The following is a 16,361-nucleotide window of genomic DNA, read 5'->3' as shown; positions in this document are numbered from 1 at the left end:
TGGTTTACTGAATGTATAGCATTAGAGAAAGTGCGAGTCACAATATTTGCAACACATATATGTAAATTATAGTTGAGGTTCTCAAAGCCGTGTAGGGGAGTTAGACACATAGGCTGATATTTGCAAATCCACTGAAGGGATTTAGATGCCCAGTTGCTGTAAATTAGCCATATTTCTGATATAGCCATATGTTTCAGCCATATCTTCCACTATCATTAATGAAAGATTCCCCTAGACTGCTTTGAGAAGTCTTATTATACATTTTAATATATTTTAATAAGTAAAATGATCAAAATGATATGCACTAATGGAAAGCCTTTTTTGGCCATATATGGAACAAGCAGTGTCAAGGAGTTAGCAATTATGTATTTTGGAGTTTGGGGGGTTGTTTATTTGCTTGCTTCTTTGGGGCAGAAATGCCACAAAGGATTCTGAAATCAGGGATTTTTATCCCTTTCCTTTTTCTTCTCCCCTGCACAGATTCATTTTTTATTATTTTTATTTTTAATGGTAAATTGCATTTGAAGAAAGAATGGGGTTTTAGGGATATTGAAGTTTCTGAGAGCATGAGAGATGTTGCTATTGTTGTAGGAACAACTGGGGAACCCCCTCCCCCAGTATTTCCATGCATCACAATGTGTGCATATGTGGCAAGGAAGTTGGGGAGGATCCTCTTATCTTGCACTCAGCCATCTGCTAATGTCCCCACCCAAATTTGCAATGCAACATGCATCCCTATAAGATATCCTGTGACAGCCCTTCCCCCACAAAGTCACAGGGGATAAGTGGCTCCCCTTGATCTGTAGGGCACATTCTGTCTGGTTTAGTATCAGCTTATAGGGGGGTCAAAAGAGAATCCATCCAGCCCTCTGTGCCCAGAAGTATGGTCACTGAACAATGGCCTTTGAGGATGAAAATAGTAAAGGAAAGAGTGTAGGGGATCCCCAGGAGTCAAAAGGCACTTGCAAGACCCCACAGCTCCTCCTGGAAAAAGATCTTTTCTTCAAGACAAATCTAGAGTGAAAAACCTTGCTGAAGAATGTAGGAAAGGTACACCCATAATAGCAATACACTTGTCCCAAACTAAGCGTGTGCCTGTCAGTGGATGTACTGAGGCAGGAATCACTTGTGTGTCATGGTTTTCTTCAAGAAAAGAACAAAACAGGGCCCATCAAGTACAGAAGACACGGATGAAACTCAACATAAAGTGTAGTGGTTAGAATTCTAAGGACAGAAGAAGGTTTTCGTTTATACCCATCTATGATTTCCAAGCCACTCAGAACCAGCTCACATTGTACCCATGTAAATAGCTCATTTCCCATTCTGGGCCTCAACTAATATTATAATTATTATAGTGCCTAAAACTGTGCATAGTGTCCCACAAACTAAGCCTCTGCCCTGAAGATTGTTCAGTTTAAACTTGACATGACAAAGCTAGTTAAAGTCATGTAAAGTCCTATCTGTGCCTAAAGTAAAAGAGAAATCATTGTCGAACTAATTCAAACTGAGCATAGGAGGCATTTTCCTCTTTTTGTTATAAAATTTGCTTCTTGGCACTAGGGGATTGCTTAATAGAAGATGGGTATATATGGTTTAGCTTGTTAATATTTTTGTATACCTTTATACTTTGAAATAAAGCCCAGGAGATCATTTGGGACCTTCACCATTAAACTTCTCCTCATAAAATACATGGACTCATTATTTCAATCATATGAGATTACCTGAAATTACAGACATCCCAGACTTTTCACCAATAACTGTTTACAGACCAACAGCTGATAATAGATCTGAATTATTAATCTTTACCCAGAAAAGATAACTAGATATCGGAAGATGAACTGAAAAGTACATCACTTCATACTATTACTATTGTTGCTAAAGTTTATTGTTCCAGTCTACAGTACTTAAGACTTCTGTGAACATTAGGATAGGGAGATCAGTCTACAAATATATTAGTTCATGATTCCATAAAATCTTCCATTTACCTATGTAAAAAGGAAACAATTGGTTTCTTCTCAATTCACGTATTGAGAATTAGAATGTTGGAAATATGAAGATGAAGAGTAATTTATTGTAATGCCACAAGAGGGCATTTACCTTTTGTAGGCCTGGCTTGATATGCATAATTGGACATGGCAAGGCCTCATTTCTTGGGAGACTGGATTAGGGAGAAAGAAAAGGAGTACTTGTGGCACTTTAGAGACTAACCAATTTATTTGGGCATTTCGTAGCTCACGAAAGCTTATGCTCAAATAAATTGGTTAGTCTCTAAGGTGCCACAAGTACTCCTTTTCTTTTTGTGAATACAGACTAACACAGCTGTTACTCTGAAACCTGGATTAGGGAGAAACAACGAAGAGTCCTTGTGGCACCGTAGAGACTAACATTTATTTGGGCATAAGCTTTCGTGGGCTACAACCCACTTCATCAGATGCATGGAGTGAAAAAAAACAGTAAGCAGAATATATATTATAGCACATGAAAAGATGGGAGTTGCCTTACCAACTGGGGGGTCAGCTAACGAGCCAATTCCATTAAGATGGAAGTGGCCTATTCTCAACAGTTGATGAAAAGGGGTGAATACCAAGGGAGGGAAAATTACTTTTGTAGTGCTAATGAGGCCAATGCAATCGAGGTGGATGTCGCCCATTTCCAACAGTTGACAAGAAGATGTAAGAATCAACGGAGGGAAAATTACTTTTTGTAGTGACCCATCCACTCCCAGTCTTTATTCAGGCCTATTTTGATGGTGTCCAGTTTGCAAATTATTCATTTATTCTTTTGCATAGAGACTGTCCGGTTTGACCAATGTACATGGACACAAATCAGACATCAAGAACTGTAACATTCAAAAACCAGTAGGCGAACACTTCAGTCTCCCTGGACACTCAATAACAGACTTAAAAGTGGTAATTCCTGAACAAAAAACCTTCAAAAACAGACTCCAACGAGAAACTGCAGAACTGGAATTAATTTGCAAACTGGACACCATCAAATTAGGCTTGAGTCTAATCAACTCAGTGTAGCTTTGCTTTCTGCCAAATTAAGGAACCTGAGTGACAAGACTGGAGTAGAAAAGTCCAGAGCTATACCAGCCCCAGTGTAATTTTGTTTCTGTAACATTCACATTTCCTAGGGTTGCCCTCTGTGGTTCCCCCCCCGCCGAACATTTTCTGTTAGTTTATTTGATGAGCATTTGAATGTAGTCTGTGTATATGCGGAGAGGGTGGCTGCCGGAGAAAAGAAGAAGAATACCATTAGACACAGGATCTGCTTCTGCATTGTCTTGCACTGTGTGTCATCATTTAAACCTGGACAAAGTGGGTATAAAGTGCTGCCATTTGGATGTGGTAGCACTTTACACTCACTTTGTGCTCCCTTTAGGCAGGTGTGAATGCCAATACCACAGGTAAGGAGTAGGAAAATCAGGCCCATATAGCCCAAACAGAACTTCCTATAACCAGAAGAGCAGGAGACCCACTGAAGTCCACTGGGGACCTTGCAACACAGATCTAATTTACTTGTCAAGGTTCCTTCCCCACTCTGAACTCTAGGGTACAGATGTGGGGACCTGCATTAAAACCTCCTAAGCTTACTTTTACCAGCTTAGGTTAAAACTTCCCCAAGGTACAAATTAATTTTACCCTTTGCCCTTGGAGTTTCCACTGCCACCACCAAACTTTAACTGGGTTTACTGGGAAACGTAGTTTGGACACGTCTTTCCCCCCAAAATCCTCCCAACCCTTGCACCCCACTTCCTGGGGAAGGTTTGGTAAAAATCCTCACCAATTTGCATAGGTGACCACAGACCCAAACCCTTGGATCTTAGAACAATGAAAAAGCATTCAGTTTTCTTACAAGAAGACTTTTAATAGAAGTAAAGGAATCACCTCTGTAAAATCAGGATGGTAGATACCTTACAGGGTAATTAGATTCAAAACATAGAGAATCCCTCTAGGCAAAACCTTAAGTTACAAAAAAGACACACAGACAGGGATAGTCATTCTATTCAGCACAGTTCTTTTCTCAGCCATTTAAAGAAATCATAATCTAACACATACCTAGCTAGATTACTTACTAAAAGTTCTATGACTCCATTTCTGTTCTGTCCCTGGCAAAAGCAGCATACAGACAGACCCAGACCCTTTGTTTCTCTCCCTCCTCCCAGCTTTTGAAAGTATCTTGTCTCCTCATTAGTCATTTTGGTCAGGTGCCAGCGAGGTTACCGTTAGCTTCTTAACCCTTTACAGGTGAGAGGATTTTTCCTCTGGCCAGAAGGGATTTTAAAAGGGGTTTACCCTTCCCTTTATATTTATGACACTTGGAAAACAGTCAGATACTTTGGTGATGGTCATGACATGGCCCCCTAAAAGAAACAGAAGGATGGGGTTGGATTTATGTAGAAAGATAGGCCATATTTTTTAAATGGGTGCTGAAAGTCAGGCTTCTAAGATTGTATTTAGGCACCTAAATGAGTTGCCTGATATTCAAAGGTGCTGAGCGCCCACCAGCTTCCATTGACAACGAGTTTTTCCTGCTTCAGGAGAAAGTAAGGGGGACGGCAGGCTTTGGGCCCCATATTAGGCCGAGTTTGTTTTTTGACACAGAATAACCTACATAGTGAAGCAAAAGCTCCATGTGGTTTACCTTGTAGCATCTCCACCAGACTGTTCAGCTGCCCCACAAACCTGAAGATGTCAGGGAATATACTGGAGGCGTCATCCTTCCTCGTTGAAGTCCTGTGCCCCTGCACTGCCTACCCTGCCAACTGCTACCTCAGACTTTCCCCAGACTAGGATCCCAAAGAAAAGAAAGGGAACATGCTAAGGGTGATAGAGCCTAAGGTTGTTCTGACTTTAAAGCAGATGCTCTGCTGGTATCCAGGGAAAGCTGTGGGCTCTCATCCAAGCACCCAGCCACTCATGGATCCTTGACTACCCTGAGGACCCTTTTTGGGTGACAGAGGATACTGTGCCCTATAGGTGGTTGATACCTCTTCCATGCTCCAGAGCTAGGAATCCACTGGGATTTTGTTTCTTTCACCCACAGTGGGAGAGGGGATGATTTTGCCCTCAGCAGCAATAAGGGGTTTTTCGTAGAAGTTTTCAGAGGGAAAATTAAGAACTGTCTTTATCCATGGTATGAAGGCATAACCAACATGATGTCCTGACAGTGTCTCTCCCCTGAGGAACTTATCAATCTCACACTTACTGCAGTAGCTATGGCTTTTGTTTCAGTTTTGTGATATGGTGTCTGCTCCGGAGATGAATCGCTGGGCTGGGCCTATTATCGATGTTCTCCTGGATTATGTGGGCAATGTGCAGCTCTGTGCCCGGCTAAAGGAGCACATAGACAGCTACGAGGACTGGGCAGTCATTAAAGAGAAAGCAGGTATGACACTGGGCTGAATCGGTACCAGGGAAGTCACATTGCGGGGGGGACAGCCTGATGATCATAAAAAGCTTCAGCAGTCAGAAACCACCTTCCTTCACAGGTAGGATGTTCTATCATTGGATCCCTTGTGGAAAGGTAGGGTAGCTCTTTAGTGCAATTTCTGCTGAACTGTATTTGGTTTCATCCTTATTAAATTCTGTCAGGTTACTAGTGGGAGGGTTTAATAGTGGGAGACTGAGTATAGTTAAGTAACTTGCCAAAAGCCGCTCAGCAAGACAGTAGCAGACTCTGAGATGGACTTCAGAAGTCCTAAACTCTAGTCCCCTCTTTCAGCACTACACCTAAGTGCCTGGGCAGCCACTGATCTCAGTGAGACTTCGCTGTTCTAGAAATAGAGACTCTTTTGTGTTAATCCCTCTAGCTTTTATCTGGTTTATATTTGCATCTCCACCTTTTTGCTAAACTGTGTTTGCATTAGGGTCCTGCTTTGAACAGGGGGTTGGGCTAGATGACCTCCTGAGGTTCCTTCCAACCCTGATATTCTATGATTCTAATGACAGCTGAGCTGGCAGATCCTCATGGCTCGCATTTTGTAATGCAGGGGATTACTTGGTGACCTGGCTCATTGGCACAAGGGTTCACCCTATTCCCCCTCCACACTTACAAATCTCCTTTTTTCCAGGGGATTCTTTCAGCCCTCTTCAGAATCCTGGGGATCCCTACCCCATTTCCCCAGCTACCTTCAAGGCCTCATATTGTGCCTACCATTGTTCTGGCCAAGGAGGGCTGAGCATGGTTCCTGGTTGAGCCAGAGGGGTTGCCACAGAGCTATCTGAAGTATTTCCTCTCTTCTTCCTCACATTGTGTCTCAGCTCCCGCCAGCCTGCGAACAAGGGGCATAGCTCCCAGCCCCATGTGGCAGTGTGATGTGTTAGCACATGGAGCCAGCTGTCCTCCCCCGGCAGGTCTGAATCTAGAACTTGGCTGGGCTGCAATGTCGGACAGACTGGAAGCAGGCTGTGGTTAGTGCGGGGCATGTATTAAGGTGCAAATGCTCATCCACCAGTAGCATACTTAAGCAGGTGTGTCAGGCACTGAGAAGATGAGCTGGGATGAGGGAGAAGAGAGGGAAGGAATCCCACCCCCCATCCCAGACAGCAGAGACACTCCACAGCCACAGCTGCTCCCCCATGACCCCACTATCTGATCTGCCCCACCCCCACTTGCAGCACACCTGGACCTGTCAGGGAGCTGAGCTGAGTGCTGTGCAGAGGATGTACACACCATAAGTGGCTCACCTCACTGTTCATCCCCTTTGACTGCACTGACTCCACTGCTGGGGGTCCTTCCTCCACAGCCCCTAATAAATGTCATGGCTCAGCATGTGAGGCACTGACCTAGCTTAATAACTCAACTGATCTGAAAATGCCCAACTAACATTTAGGTCCTGTCTCTTTTCCAGAGCCCCCCAGGCCTCTCGCTCACCTTTGCCGGATCAAGGTTCGAAACGTGATTGGGAGAAACCGCATTAAACTGATTGACACTTTGCCTCTGCCGGGCAGACTGATTCGATACCTACAGTATGATTATTCACAGTGACCTCGTGCAAACCTGGTGATCAGCAGCTTCCTGGTGCAACAACCCAATTCGTTAGAGAGGAGAGTATTCACATGATCATGTTGAACGGACTGCATGATAGGAAGGATCACCCCATAGCTAATCTATGTGCATTACAATGCTGGAAAGGGAGAGAGAAGAAAGGGAGGGTGAAAGACACAGGGTGACACAAACAGGACAGACTACCCTTTGATTTTTTTTTCCCAAAAGAAAACAAGTGCTTTGCAATGTTACACACCTGAAAGCTCTGTAGGGAAGGGGACAGGAAAGCCGGCACTGAAAAACTAGCAGAGCCAAAGCCAAGTGACATTGTGGGATTCAAAAAGGACCTGAGGGTCTTTCAGAGGTTAGAGTTCTTCAATGCTCAGGAGTCAGTAATTGTCAAGAATCTGCATATGTGGGGAAACAATCACATTTCCCTGAGTGTTATTTTGTTTTCTGTCATGTTAGACTGAGCTGTTTGCTGGTTGCTAATTCTCTGGTACCTTGACATTGTCTCTCTCGCCTATTTATTTTTTGTTTCTTTTGGCCTTTCTTTATGAACAGTTCACTTGATTTCCAAGCATTAAAAACTCAGAACTTTTGAGATTTTTTCCCCCCCAACAAAGACATTTTGTAAATATTGGTGCAAACCAAGAAGACTTGACTCATCCTAAACTCCTGTTTAAGTCAGTGGACATTTTATTTGAGTAAAAATCTAAGGACTGAAGGATTTAGCTCACAGTAAATACTGCTTGTGGTATATTAAAAGTGTATAAGAAGTAGACAGGGTTCTGGTGTAAGTGAATTTCTACAGTGCAGATCCAAAAGCAATTCTGAACTCCTTTTAACTGGTGTAAATCCGAAATAGCACCACAGAAATCAATGGATTTTCTCCACCATAAAATTGCTGTGAGAGCAGAATCAGGCCCTGAAGTTCAGGTGACAGATTTAAGTGAAGCCAAGACACTGAGCTACTGTTACTTGTAGAAGAGTGAGATTATTTCAAAATTATAAACACTGGCACTAAGATTTTCAAAAATGGGTGCTCAAAATTAGGCTCCTATGTCCTTATTTATGCATTTAAATAGTGCCAGATTATGATACACTTACACTAAACATTTACTTATGCCACAAGTAATTCCACTGAAGTCAGTGAGGGGACTTGTGCAGTAAGGTGCTACTCAAGGAAAATTACATTATCATAATTTGGCCCTAAATGGCCTGAATTTCAAAGTGCTGAGTACCCAGAAGCTCCCACTGACATCAATGGAAGCTGCTAGATTTCAGCCCCTTTGAAAATCAAATCACTTATTTGGCATCTATATAAGGATTTACATTAGACCCCTACCTTTGCAAAACTTGGCCTAGAAATACATAGGCTCTTCATCCTCTTACTGTAAACACAAAAGGAGTTTTGGGCTCCAATCTGATTTGGATTCATACCAGAGATTATCTGCACGTCCAACCATACATACATTAGGTATGATTTTGTGTGTTGACTTGCCCACCAGATACTGATTCAGATAGAAATCTAAGCAAAGCAGGGGAATTACAGTTATTCCTGACAAACAGGGCTGCATTGCACAAAGGTTTCTTTTTGTAGACTTGTACACCTTAAAACAAAACTATTAAGTGTATTGCACACATGCATGTCTGTTTTTGCCCAACGTTTGGGGTGAAATACCTTCCAGCGCTTGCGGAAGGGAATGTACGCAACAGTAGCAACAACTGCAGCTAATTGCACCTGGGTGTGTTGACTGTCCCCTTCCAAAACGCAGTGGCAGTTGAGAACCCAATGCCCTTTCCATTCAGATGGAGCTGTGCTCCTCCAGCAGAGCTTTGAAGAAAGTGATTAGTGCCTGGCCAGCTCCGCAGCTAGTGAAAATGAAGACAGCTCCACCCATTGTCTTCATTTACTCCCGCTGATGTGCTGGCCCCTCATTCTCAGGTCTAACAATGATGCTGACCATTTTCCCTCCTCCGGTGGGTATCTCCTGCACTCCAGACACGCTGTCAGGGTTGAAAGGGAGATGAAGGACAGAAGAGATGCCAAACACCAGGCTATTTCCCACTCCAAAAACAATGACGGGCCAGATCCTGCAAGATGCTGAGCAGCTCAATATAGCAACCTCAGAGAGAAAATAATTCAGAACAGGCGCCCGCTCCGCAGTTAGTGTAAATGGGCACAGCACCCATTACTCCAGTGGCATAACACCCATTTATACCAGCAAGGATCCAGCCTTTGGTGTTTGCAAACAGTCTGCTGCAGGGAGCTCTGAAAATCACCCCTGCTGCCTGGTAACTCATCCCAGCAGCATGGCGCTTCAGAGAATTTACACATAATTCTAAGAAAACAATTTTTGACACCACTTAAAACTCACCACATTTCCCCCTGTCAATAATGAACCATAATTTGCCGAGAAACATACAATAAAGAATCAGAAAAAGACTCACCCTGGGACCCCTACTTGTGAGGCCAGGCACATTACCACCTTCCTGAAAGGAAGCCGTAGAGCTGCTCAGACACAACCTTGCTTTTGAATATTTAGCATGAACATCCTAGGTGACCAGATGCATGGCCTGGCCATACAGCCCTTACTTATGCTGGTGAACACTTACTTCATTGAAGAGACTTATGCCTGGGAGTAAAGTGCACACCCACATGTGAAAGGATTCCACAGGCCAGCTCCAGTAGTCCTAACAGTACTGTGTGAACTAAGTAGCTTTTGATATATAGAAAAATCACCTGTTTAGCTGGCATAGCTCACACCTGTGTGGGTTGAGCCTGGAGGGCCTGGTTCTTGCTTACTTCCACTATTATAAATCAGGAGCAACGCCCCTGAAATTAAACCAGTGTCACAGGCTAGAATCAGACTGAGTTGCAAACAGATATTGATACTGAAACCTGGCATGGTGGAGGTGGTTTACCTAAATACCTATTTGTTGTATAATCAGATTATCCGAGGCCACCTTTTTGGTAGAATGATCTGCAATCACAAACTGTGCACATACAGTAGTGCTGGGATTTCATAAGCAATCCAAAGCTGTGGAATACTATGGAGAGGAAACCTTTACATATGCAAAATGATCATGGGATGCAGGATTGTTCTGTTTTGTTGAACCTGGAAAAACTGAAACTGGGTATGGGTTGAGCAAAAGACGTATTACTCCTTAACTGGATACCTACAGGCCTGATTCCTCTATCATATTTGTATCGGTCAGGATAATACTGCCACTGAAATCAATAGAGCTACCCTGGTGTAAAATTAGTGCAAGCGAGAGCAGAATCAGGCCCGTACTGTGCACATAAACTGAGGAGAGATCACTCCATTGAAGATTTGACCTGGCAATCACAATATTACTTTATCCTTTCTGCTTGACCCTCACTGCCAGTCTTTCCACAGTTGGTTTACATTTATTTGCACTAAAACAGGGTAGGCTACCTCTCTCATACCCAATGTCCTGAATCTGTACAAATTCTCCTTTCATTTATAAAAATGAATACAGCTGTGAAACGGAAAAAATACTTTGGAGCCAAGGCTTTGGAACCAGTTCAGTAGTTCCAATATGCAGTAAAATGGTATATTTTTATGCGTCAGGACAGACATCTTCAGTGATGAGAATTGTTTCAGCTGTTCCAGGAATATTAAATGGCCAGATTACTGTACTTTTTTATTGCAACATGTGCAATTCACTTTATGTTCTTGTGCACTTTTTTGTATAAAAGCTTTTTCAATTATTATTTTTTGCCATTATTTATAAAATATAGTGTGGGTTTAATATTTTACATTTGCATTACATTTGAGCAAATGGTGGCTTTCCAGTGTTATGTTTTTCAGCTTCTAAACAAAAGGCAAATAAACTAACATTCTAAAATGTTACCTGCTGCTCTGAGGACCTAGACAAAGAGGTATCTGGGGAAAGTTTGAACCAATCAAAGCAGTAATAAGTTATAATCTATAAACAATAATCACAGGAAGAGGAGACTTGTATTGCTGGAGGAGAGGTTGTAGCTTCCCAGAAGGCTTAAGAAGAATGTCTCACACAAACATTTGATTTCGTTGGGGATTGGTCCTGCTTTGAGCAGGGGGTTGGACTAGATGACCTCCTGAGGTCCCTTCCAACCCTGATATTCTATGATTCTATGAAATCTCGCCAGTTACTTCAGCTACATATAATGATGTCATTCGAGTTCTGGAGCACTGCTGCTTCACTTCTTAGGATACACCAGAACTCCATGAAAGGTCCCAGCCCTGGAACTAGAACCATCCAGAGGTTGGGCTTTCGGTTTCGTGAAGGATTTTGAAATTTGGCGTTGTCCAAACTTGCAAAGGAAAATTAAAAAAAAAATAGTTTTAGGGTGATAAGTTTCATTTTGACTTTTTGTTCCAATTCTGATGTTCTAGACTTATCGTATTATAGTGCTAGCCATGATCCTACAAAATAAAAAGTTCTAAATGGAAAGTCACTTAAAAATTAAAAAAAAACAGAAGTGGTTTGACATCAGAACTCTCCCTTCCCCTCCCCATCTTCCTCTGAAATGACATTGACCCAGTTTCATGAAGTGTTTCCATTTTGGTGGAACCATACATTCTGAAGTGGTTCCAGAGAGCCAGGTGCTGATCCCAGTCATCCTGCCTGCTGGCAGCCTGGCATAACACCTGTGAAGCTCCTCTGGGTTCACACAGTTGTGACTGTTCAGCATCTGGCCCATTGGTTTCAGTCCGACTCCAAGTGTGAGTAAGGGTCACTCATGTGAGAAAGAGCTACAGGAACCCCTTGTCTGTAGCTCTGCAGCTTGCCTCTCTTGGGCCCATTTCTCTTCCTAAGAGGGAATTTTGAATTTCACTTCAATGGATGCAGGATCAAGGACACTGCCTCTTCATGGAGTCTTTTCTGAAGACAAGGAGGAGGTATTGAAGTATGATAGAGGAGCCAGACCCACACTTCCCTGCTGGCCCCCAAGACTTTATGAACCTGATTCTTCTGGACCTTATGCTATTATTTACAACTATGCAAAGCTGGTAAAATGCTACCAAATCAGAGAATTGTGTTGTATAATGCCTTCTTTGCACAGGTGTAAATGACTTACAAGGAGAAGGAAGTTAGGACTCAAGCCTGGTTCATCTTTCATGCTGTTACTTTTAGACTGCAGGAATAACCCACTCTGGCTTCACTTCTGCATAAGCTACTCTCAGGGTTATCATTGGGATGGCTGGGAAAAAATGGGCCCACAGGCCAGAGAATTATCTGCATGCCCTTAAGTTTCAGGCAGTATACAAGGCCAGATCCTCAGCTGGTGTGAATGCATGAAGTTCCATGCCCATCTATACCAGCTGAAGAGCTGAGGATCCATTCCTCAGTGTTTGTTTTGCTGATCATTTTCTTTACAATAGTTAGGCCCTCAAAAGGTGTTGAGCCTGCATCTCCTCTCACACAGGTGAGAATCAGGAGTAACTCCACTAAAGTCAATGCCACTACACCAGTGTAAAGCACCACAGTAACAGTAAAGGGACCTGGCCCATCTACCACTAAAATTATGGAAAGATTCCCATTGTCTCCAGTGGGAGCTGGATTAGGCCCCGGATGCACATGGCCTGATTCTCCTGTCCCTTTTATACTAGTGTATTTCTATGGACCTCAGTGATTTACACCACTAAGTGACTGGAGAATCAGGTCCATAATTTTTAATTGTAGGTCTCCTGTCCTATTTGTTTAACATCACTTCTTTGTAGGCTTTAGAGAAGTTTAACAAAACACTCCTTTTAACCTTTCAGAAGTGATTTCATCACACATGACCAGCTTTGCAAGTGAATAACTTGCAAACTACTAGAGTACTTATTTATCTGCAGCTTTTCATCTTAGAGTCAGGGCATGTCTACACTTAAACCGCTATAGAGGGACAGCTGCAGTGGAATTCTTCTGTCCACCTTGTGCTGTCTACACTGGGGGTTAGGTCAGCATAGCTATATCGCTCGGGACTTTGGATCACCCCCGAGCAGTGTAGTCATGCCAATGTAAGCTCCTAGTGTAGACCAGTCCTCAGGCAGAGTAGAGAATTGTCCCTGGGAAGCTCATTGCCCTGATCAACTGAGGCTTGGTCTACACCTAAAACATAGGTTGACCTAGTTATGTCGCTAAGGAGTGTGAAAAATTAACCCTCCCCCTGAGATACATAGTTAAGCCAAACTAAGCCCCCTTTGTAGACACCTTTAGGTCAATGGAAGAATTCTTCTGTCAACCTGGCTGCTGCTTCTTGGAGAGGGGGATTTATGACAGCCATGGGAGAAGCCCTTCAGACCCCGTAGTAAAGTGTCTGCACTACAGTGCTGCAGCAGAGCAGCTGTGCCACTGTAGCAGACAAACCTGAGGCTTTAGTGCCAATGTGTTCGCGCGCTGATCTTCTCTCTTATCTCACTAGTTTTGCACTTACATGTTCAAATGCTAAACCATTTCCAGTCTGTCCTCTTAGTTGTCACAGGGGAGGTCTGCTCTCATTCACACCAGTTTTAAACTGGCTAATTTCATAGCCTCCAGTGGAGCTACTCCTGACTTACACCACTGTGAATGATGGGAGAATCAGGCCCCCATTTCTGAATGACAACGCCTTTACAAACTGAACCTGAATCTACTCCTTGGGAGGAAAATAAACATGCAATCTGAACATATTTGAGATGTGGAGACAAATAAAATTACCTGCTTTATTTTTTTTTAAACTCTCTTGATATTTACACAAGAGAAGAGCTGAAATCGATTTACAAACTTATCTTCTGCATGAAATACTGTCCTATTGGTAAAAGAAAGTGACCTGAAAACCTTAACTGATTTCTTTAGAATGACTTTAAAGTACAGAGACGTTATCAGTTTAATCACGTCATTGCTGCTGGTGGTACAAAGTGTCCCCCGAAAGACATTCCCATATGGAAAAGGTCTCGTAGGTGTTACAAGAGCAGATTCCAAATGGTTCTTAGCCTGACACACCCTGGGTCAAACAATTATCTTAAATACAAGAGGCCCAGTTGGCCTGTCATTTAACTGCACTGGCTTCCGTAAGAGTTATTCCTGAATTATACCAGTGCAGTGAGGGGAGACTGACACCCAAATGTATTCACAACCACTATTTAAGTCAGCCAGCTTGTCCCTTTCCGATTAAAGGAGCAGCCGGTAATGGCTGCCCATCTATAGACAGATGGAAACGATAGCATATTCTTCCCCGAAGAATTGCTCCACAGTGTGACTAGCTGATGGGCCAATGTCTGAAGTTACATTTCAATTTCATTTGAAAGAGCTACCGTACATAGCACAAAATCCCCTCCCCTCCCTCAGGCTAAATGTATCCAAACACATTGAAAATAGGAGGTGGCCCAGCCGGCTTGGTAGGGATGGGTTTCAAAACCACTGGTCTGTATAGTTTCTGCCCCATACTGCCCACCTCCTTGCAGAAGTGTTGGATCTCCCCTGTGGGTGCTGTGCTTTTCCTCCATAGCCCGAGGCCTGGAAACGGTGACTGAGGTAGGGCTCCATGGGTTTGGTAAACAGGTTGTCCATGGTACTGAAATGGACAGCAGCTCCAGGCATTCATCCGGCCAGATAAGGATGTCCCGGGCACTTTGATAGGCTCCTTCTCCCCACTGGGTTGGGCAGGCAGAGGGGGGCTGCCTGGCTCTGTGGTATCGGGACCCTTTTTGCTTTTCTTGCCCTCGTAAGGAGGAAGGTCCCTGGAGTTTGGGAGCCCATCCAATCCGGCAGGAAAGCTCCCGACCAGCAGACTCTGAGTTGGTCTGGGCTCTTCCCAGAAGGAAGCAGGCAGCTGTCTTTTCCTCATGGGCACCTGATCTGGCCTTACAGACTCTGGGCTTTGCTCCTGCAAAACCTGTTCCCCACTGAAGTTCTCCTCCACCTCTGATAGCCTCAGGGCCTTTTCACTGGAAACTGTGCAGTGATTTGGATCCGTGCCATCTGGGTCTGAACTGCGATTTCTATCCTCTGCCCCCCTTTTGGAGCTGGATTCCATGGATTTGCTGGGGTGGCATCTTGGGATCCTGGAATATTTTTGAGAAAAACGTTTGAGCTGCTTCTGCAAGTATTTTCTGTGGTCAACTGAGCGGCGGCAGGGAGCAGACTTGTCCAGAGCGGCTTTGATGTCACTAGAGGCCAGGTTCACAAAATTCAGTAACGTTTTCACCTCACTGTCTGATGCCATTTCAAAGAGGGACCTTCCTGGAGATTTCCATCAAAAGTTTATAATCCCACTCCACACACCTGGGCAAACCTGTGAAAGCAGGAGGGACATATTCATGACTTCAAACCCAAATGCTTCCCTGCAGCAGGACAAAAATCGAAAGCATCAAGTAGATGGGAAAAACAAGAACAAATCAAACTTCTCAGCTGAACAAGCAAGGTGTCAGCTTGTCATGCTAGCCAAGTTTGAAACATCTGCAGCACATCCACATCCTTGCAATCACAAAACCTCTGCATGCACACACACACGCACCCAGGACAGCTTGTTACTGCTGAGAACCAAATGGTTAATCTTGTTAGACAGGTAATGTTTAAAGCGTAAGCAGAAAGCTCAGCAGCACTTCCATGTCACTGTAACCAAAACACACACACTGAGTAGATTGTCTCTCTAATATTGATTGTTACTGTATCACTGCTGAGAAGAACCCAGTTCCCCGGCTAATCTTGTTACACAGGTTATACACTACCAACCTTTAGAGAAGCAACCGGAGCCTCTGAGTGTTTAGAAGCAGTTTAGCAGCACTTGAGTAAGCTGAATGAATATCAACTCCTTCTAGTTAGGGGGCTTTCTCAGACCAATCAGAAGCCACTTTGCCAAATACAAAGCATCCCAATCAGGCATTAGGCTCCCCCGTTCTCACATTCTTTGTCATCACAAATTGTCGCCATGGGGACAGCCACAGAAAGACAGCTAATAAATACGACCATTTCCCTGTGATTTCTACCATTCTCCACTCTTTCCTCCACCCCTTTTTTCCCCCTCCACCCCTGTGAGGGCCTTCCCTTTGCTTCCCTCCACCCAACAACAACACAATCCAACATGATATGCTGCTGATGAGTAAAGAAAGTTTAGACACCCTTTTCTCTAAACCACCCCAAAGCTGTCTGGAGGCTGGCAGTAACCATGCTTCAATGACACAGGACAATGCTAGTTTGGGAGACCAGGCTAGCCTGCTTTTAACTGTTCTCGATCGGGGCTTTTTTTTTTTTTTTTTTAAGGGAGGATGATGTCAGGAAAAAAGGTAGGAAAGGAACAAATCTCTAAAGAGATGTGCAGATATCCATGGAAAGGGAGCTTGAGCGCTCAAGAATCTTGTCTTTATGTTTGCCCCCTCAATTGAGCCACA

At 43.6% G+C, this 16,361-nt stretch overlaps 2 protein-coding genes across 2 annotated transcripts in view; one reads left to right on the top strand and one right to left on the bottom strand.

Moving 5' to 3' along the window:
• Positions 1–10,875, top strand: part of ASB2 (ankyrin repeat and SOCS box containing 2) — a 39,925-nt gene extending 29,050 nt beyond the window's left edge. The window contains exons 9-10 of the mRNA XM_074956162.1: positions 5,238–5,391; positions 6,857–10,875. Coding sequence (XP_074812263.1) covers positions 5,238–5,391; positions 6,857–6,993 — 291 coding nt within the window. The 3' untranslated portion in view covers positions 6,994–10,875. The remainder of the gene's footprint in view (positions 1–5,237; positions 5,392–6,856) is intronic.
• A 2,817-nt stretch (positions 10,876–13,692) lies between these two features.
• On the bottom strand, positions 13,693–15,878 carry FAM181A (family with sequence similarity 181 member A). Its single transcript, XM_074957147.1, has 2 exons — positions 15,706–15,878; positions 13,693–15,265 (listed from the first exon to the last, which is right to left on the bottom strand). Exon 2 carries the CDS (start codon positions 15,194–15,196, stop codon positions 14,321–14,323), a length of 876 nt encoding a protein of 291 aa, XP_074813248.1. The 5' UTR covers positions 15,197–15,265; positions 15,706–15,878; the 3' UTR covers positions 13,693–14,320.
• Between the last annotated feature and the right edge of the window lie 483 nt (positions 15,879–16,361).

This window comes from Natator depressus, chromosome 6 (genome assembly GCF_965152275.1).
Source record: "Natator depressus isolate rNatDep1 chromosome 6, rNatDep2.hap1, whole genome shotgun sequence".
Taxonomy (NCBI): Eukaryota; Metazoa; Chordata; order Testudines; family Cheloniidae; genus Natator; species Natator depressus.
The sequence above is the reverse complement of the archived record's forward strand: the minus strand, read 5'-3'. Positions and strand labels throughout refer to the sequence as shown.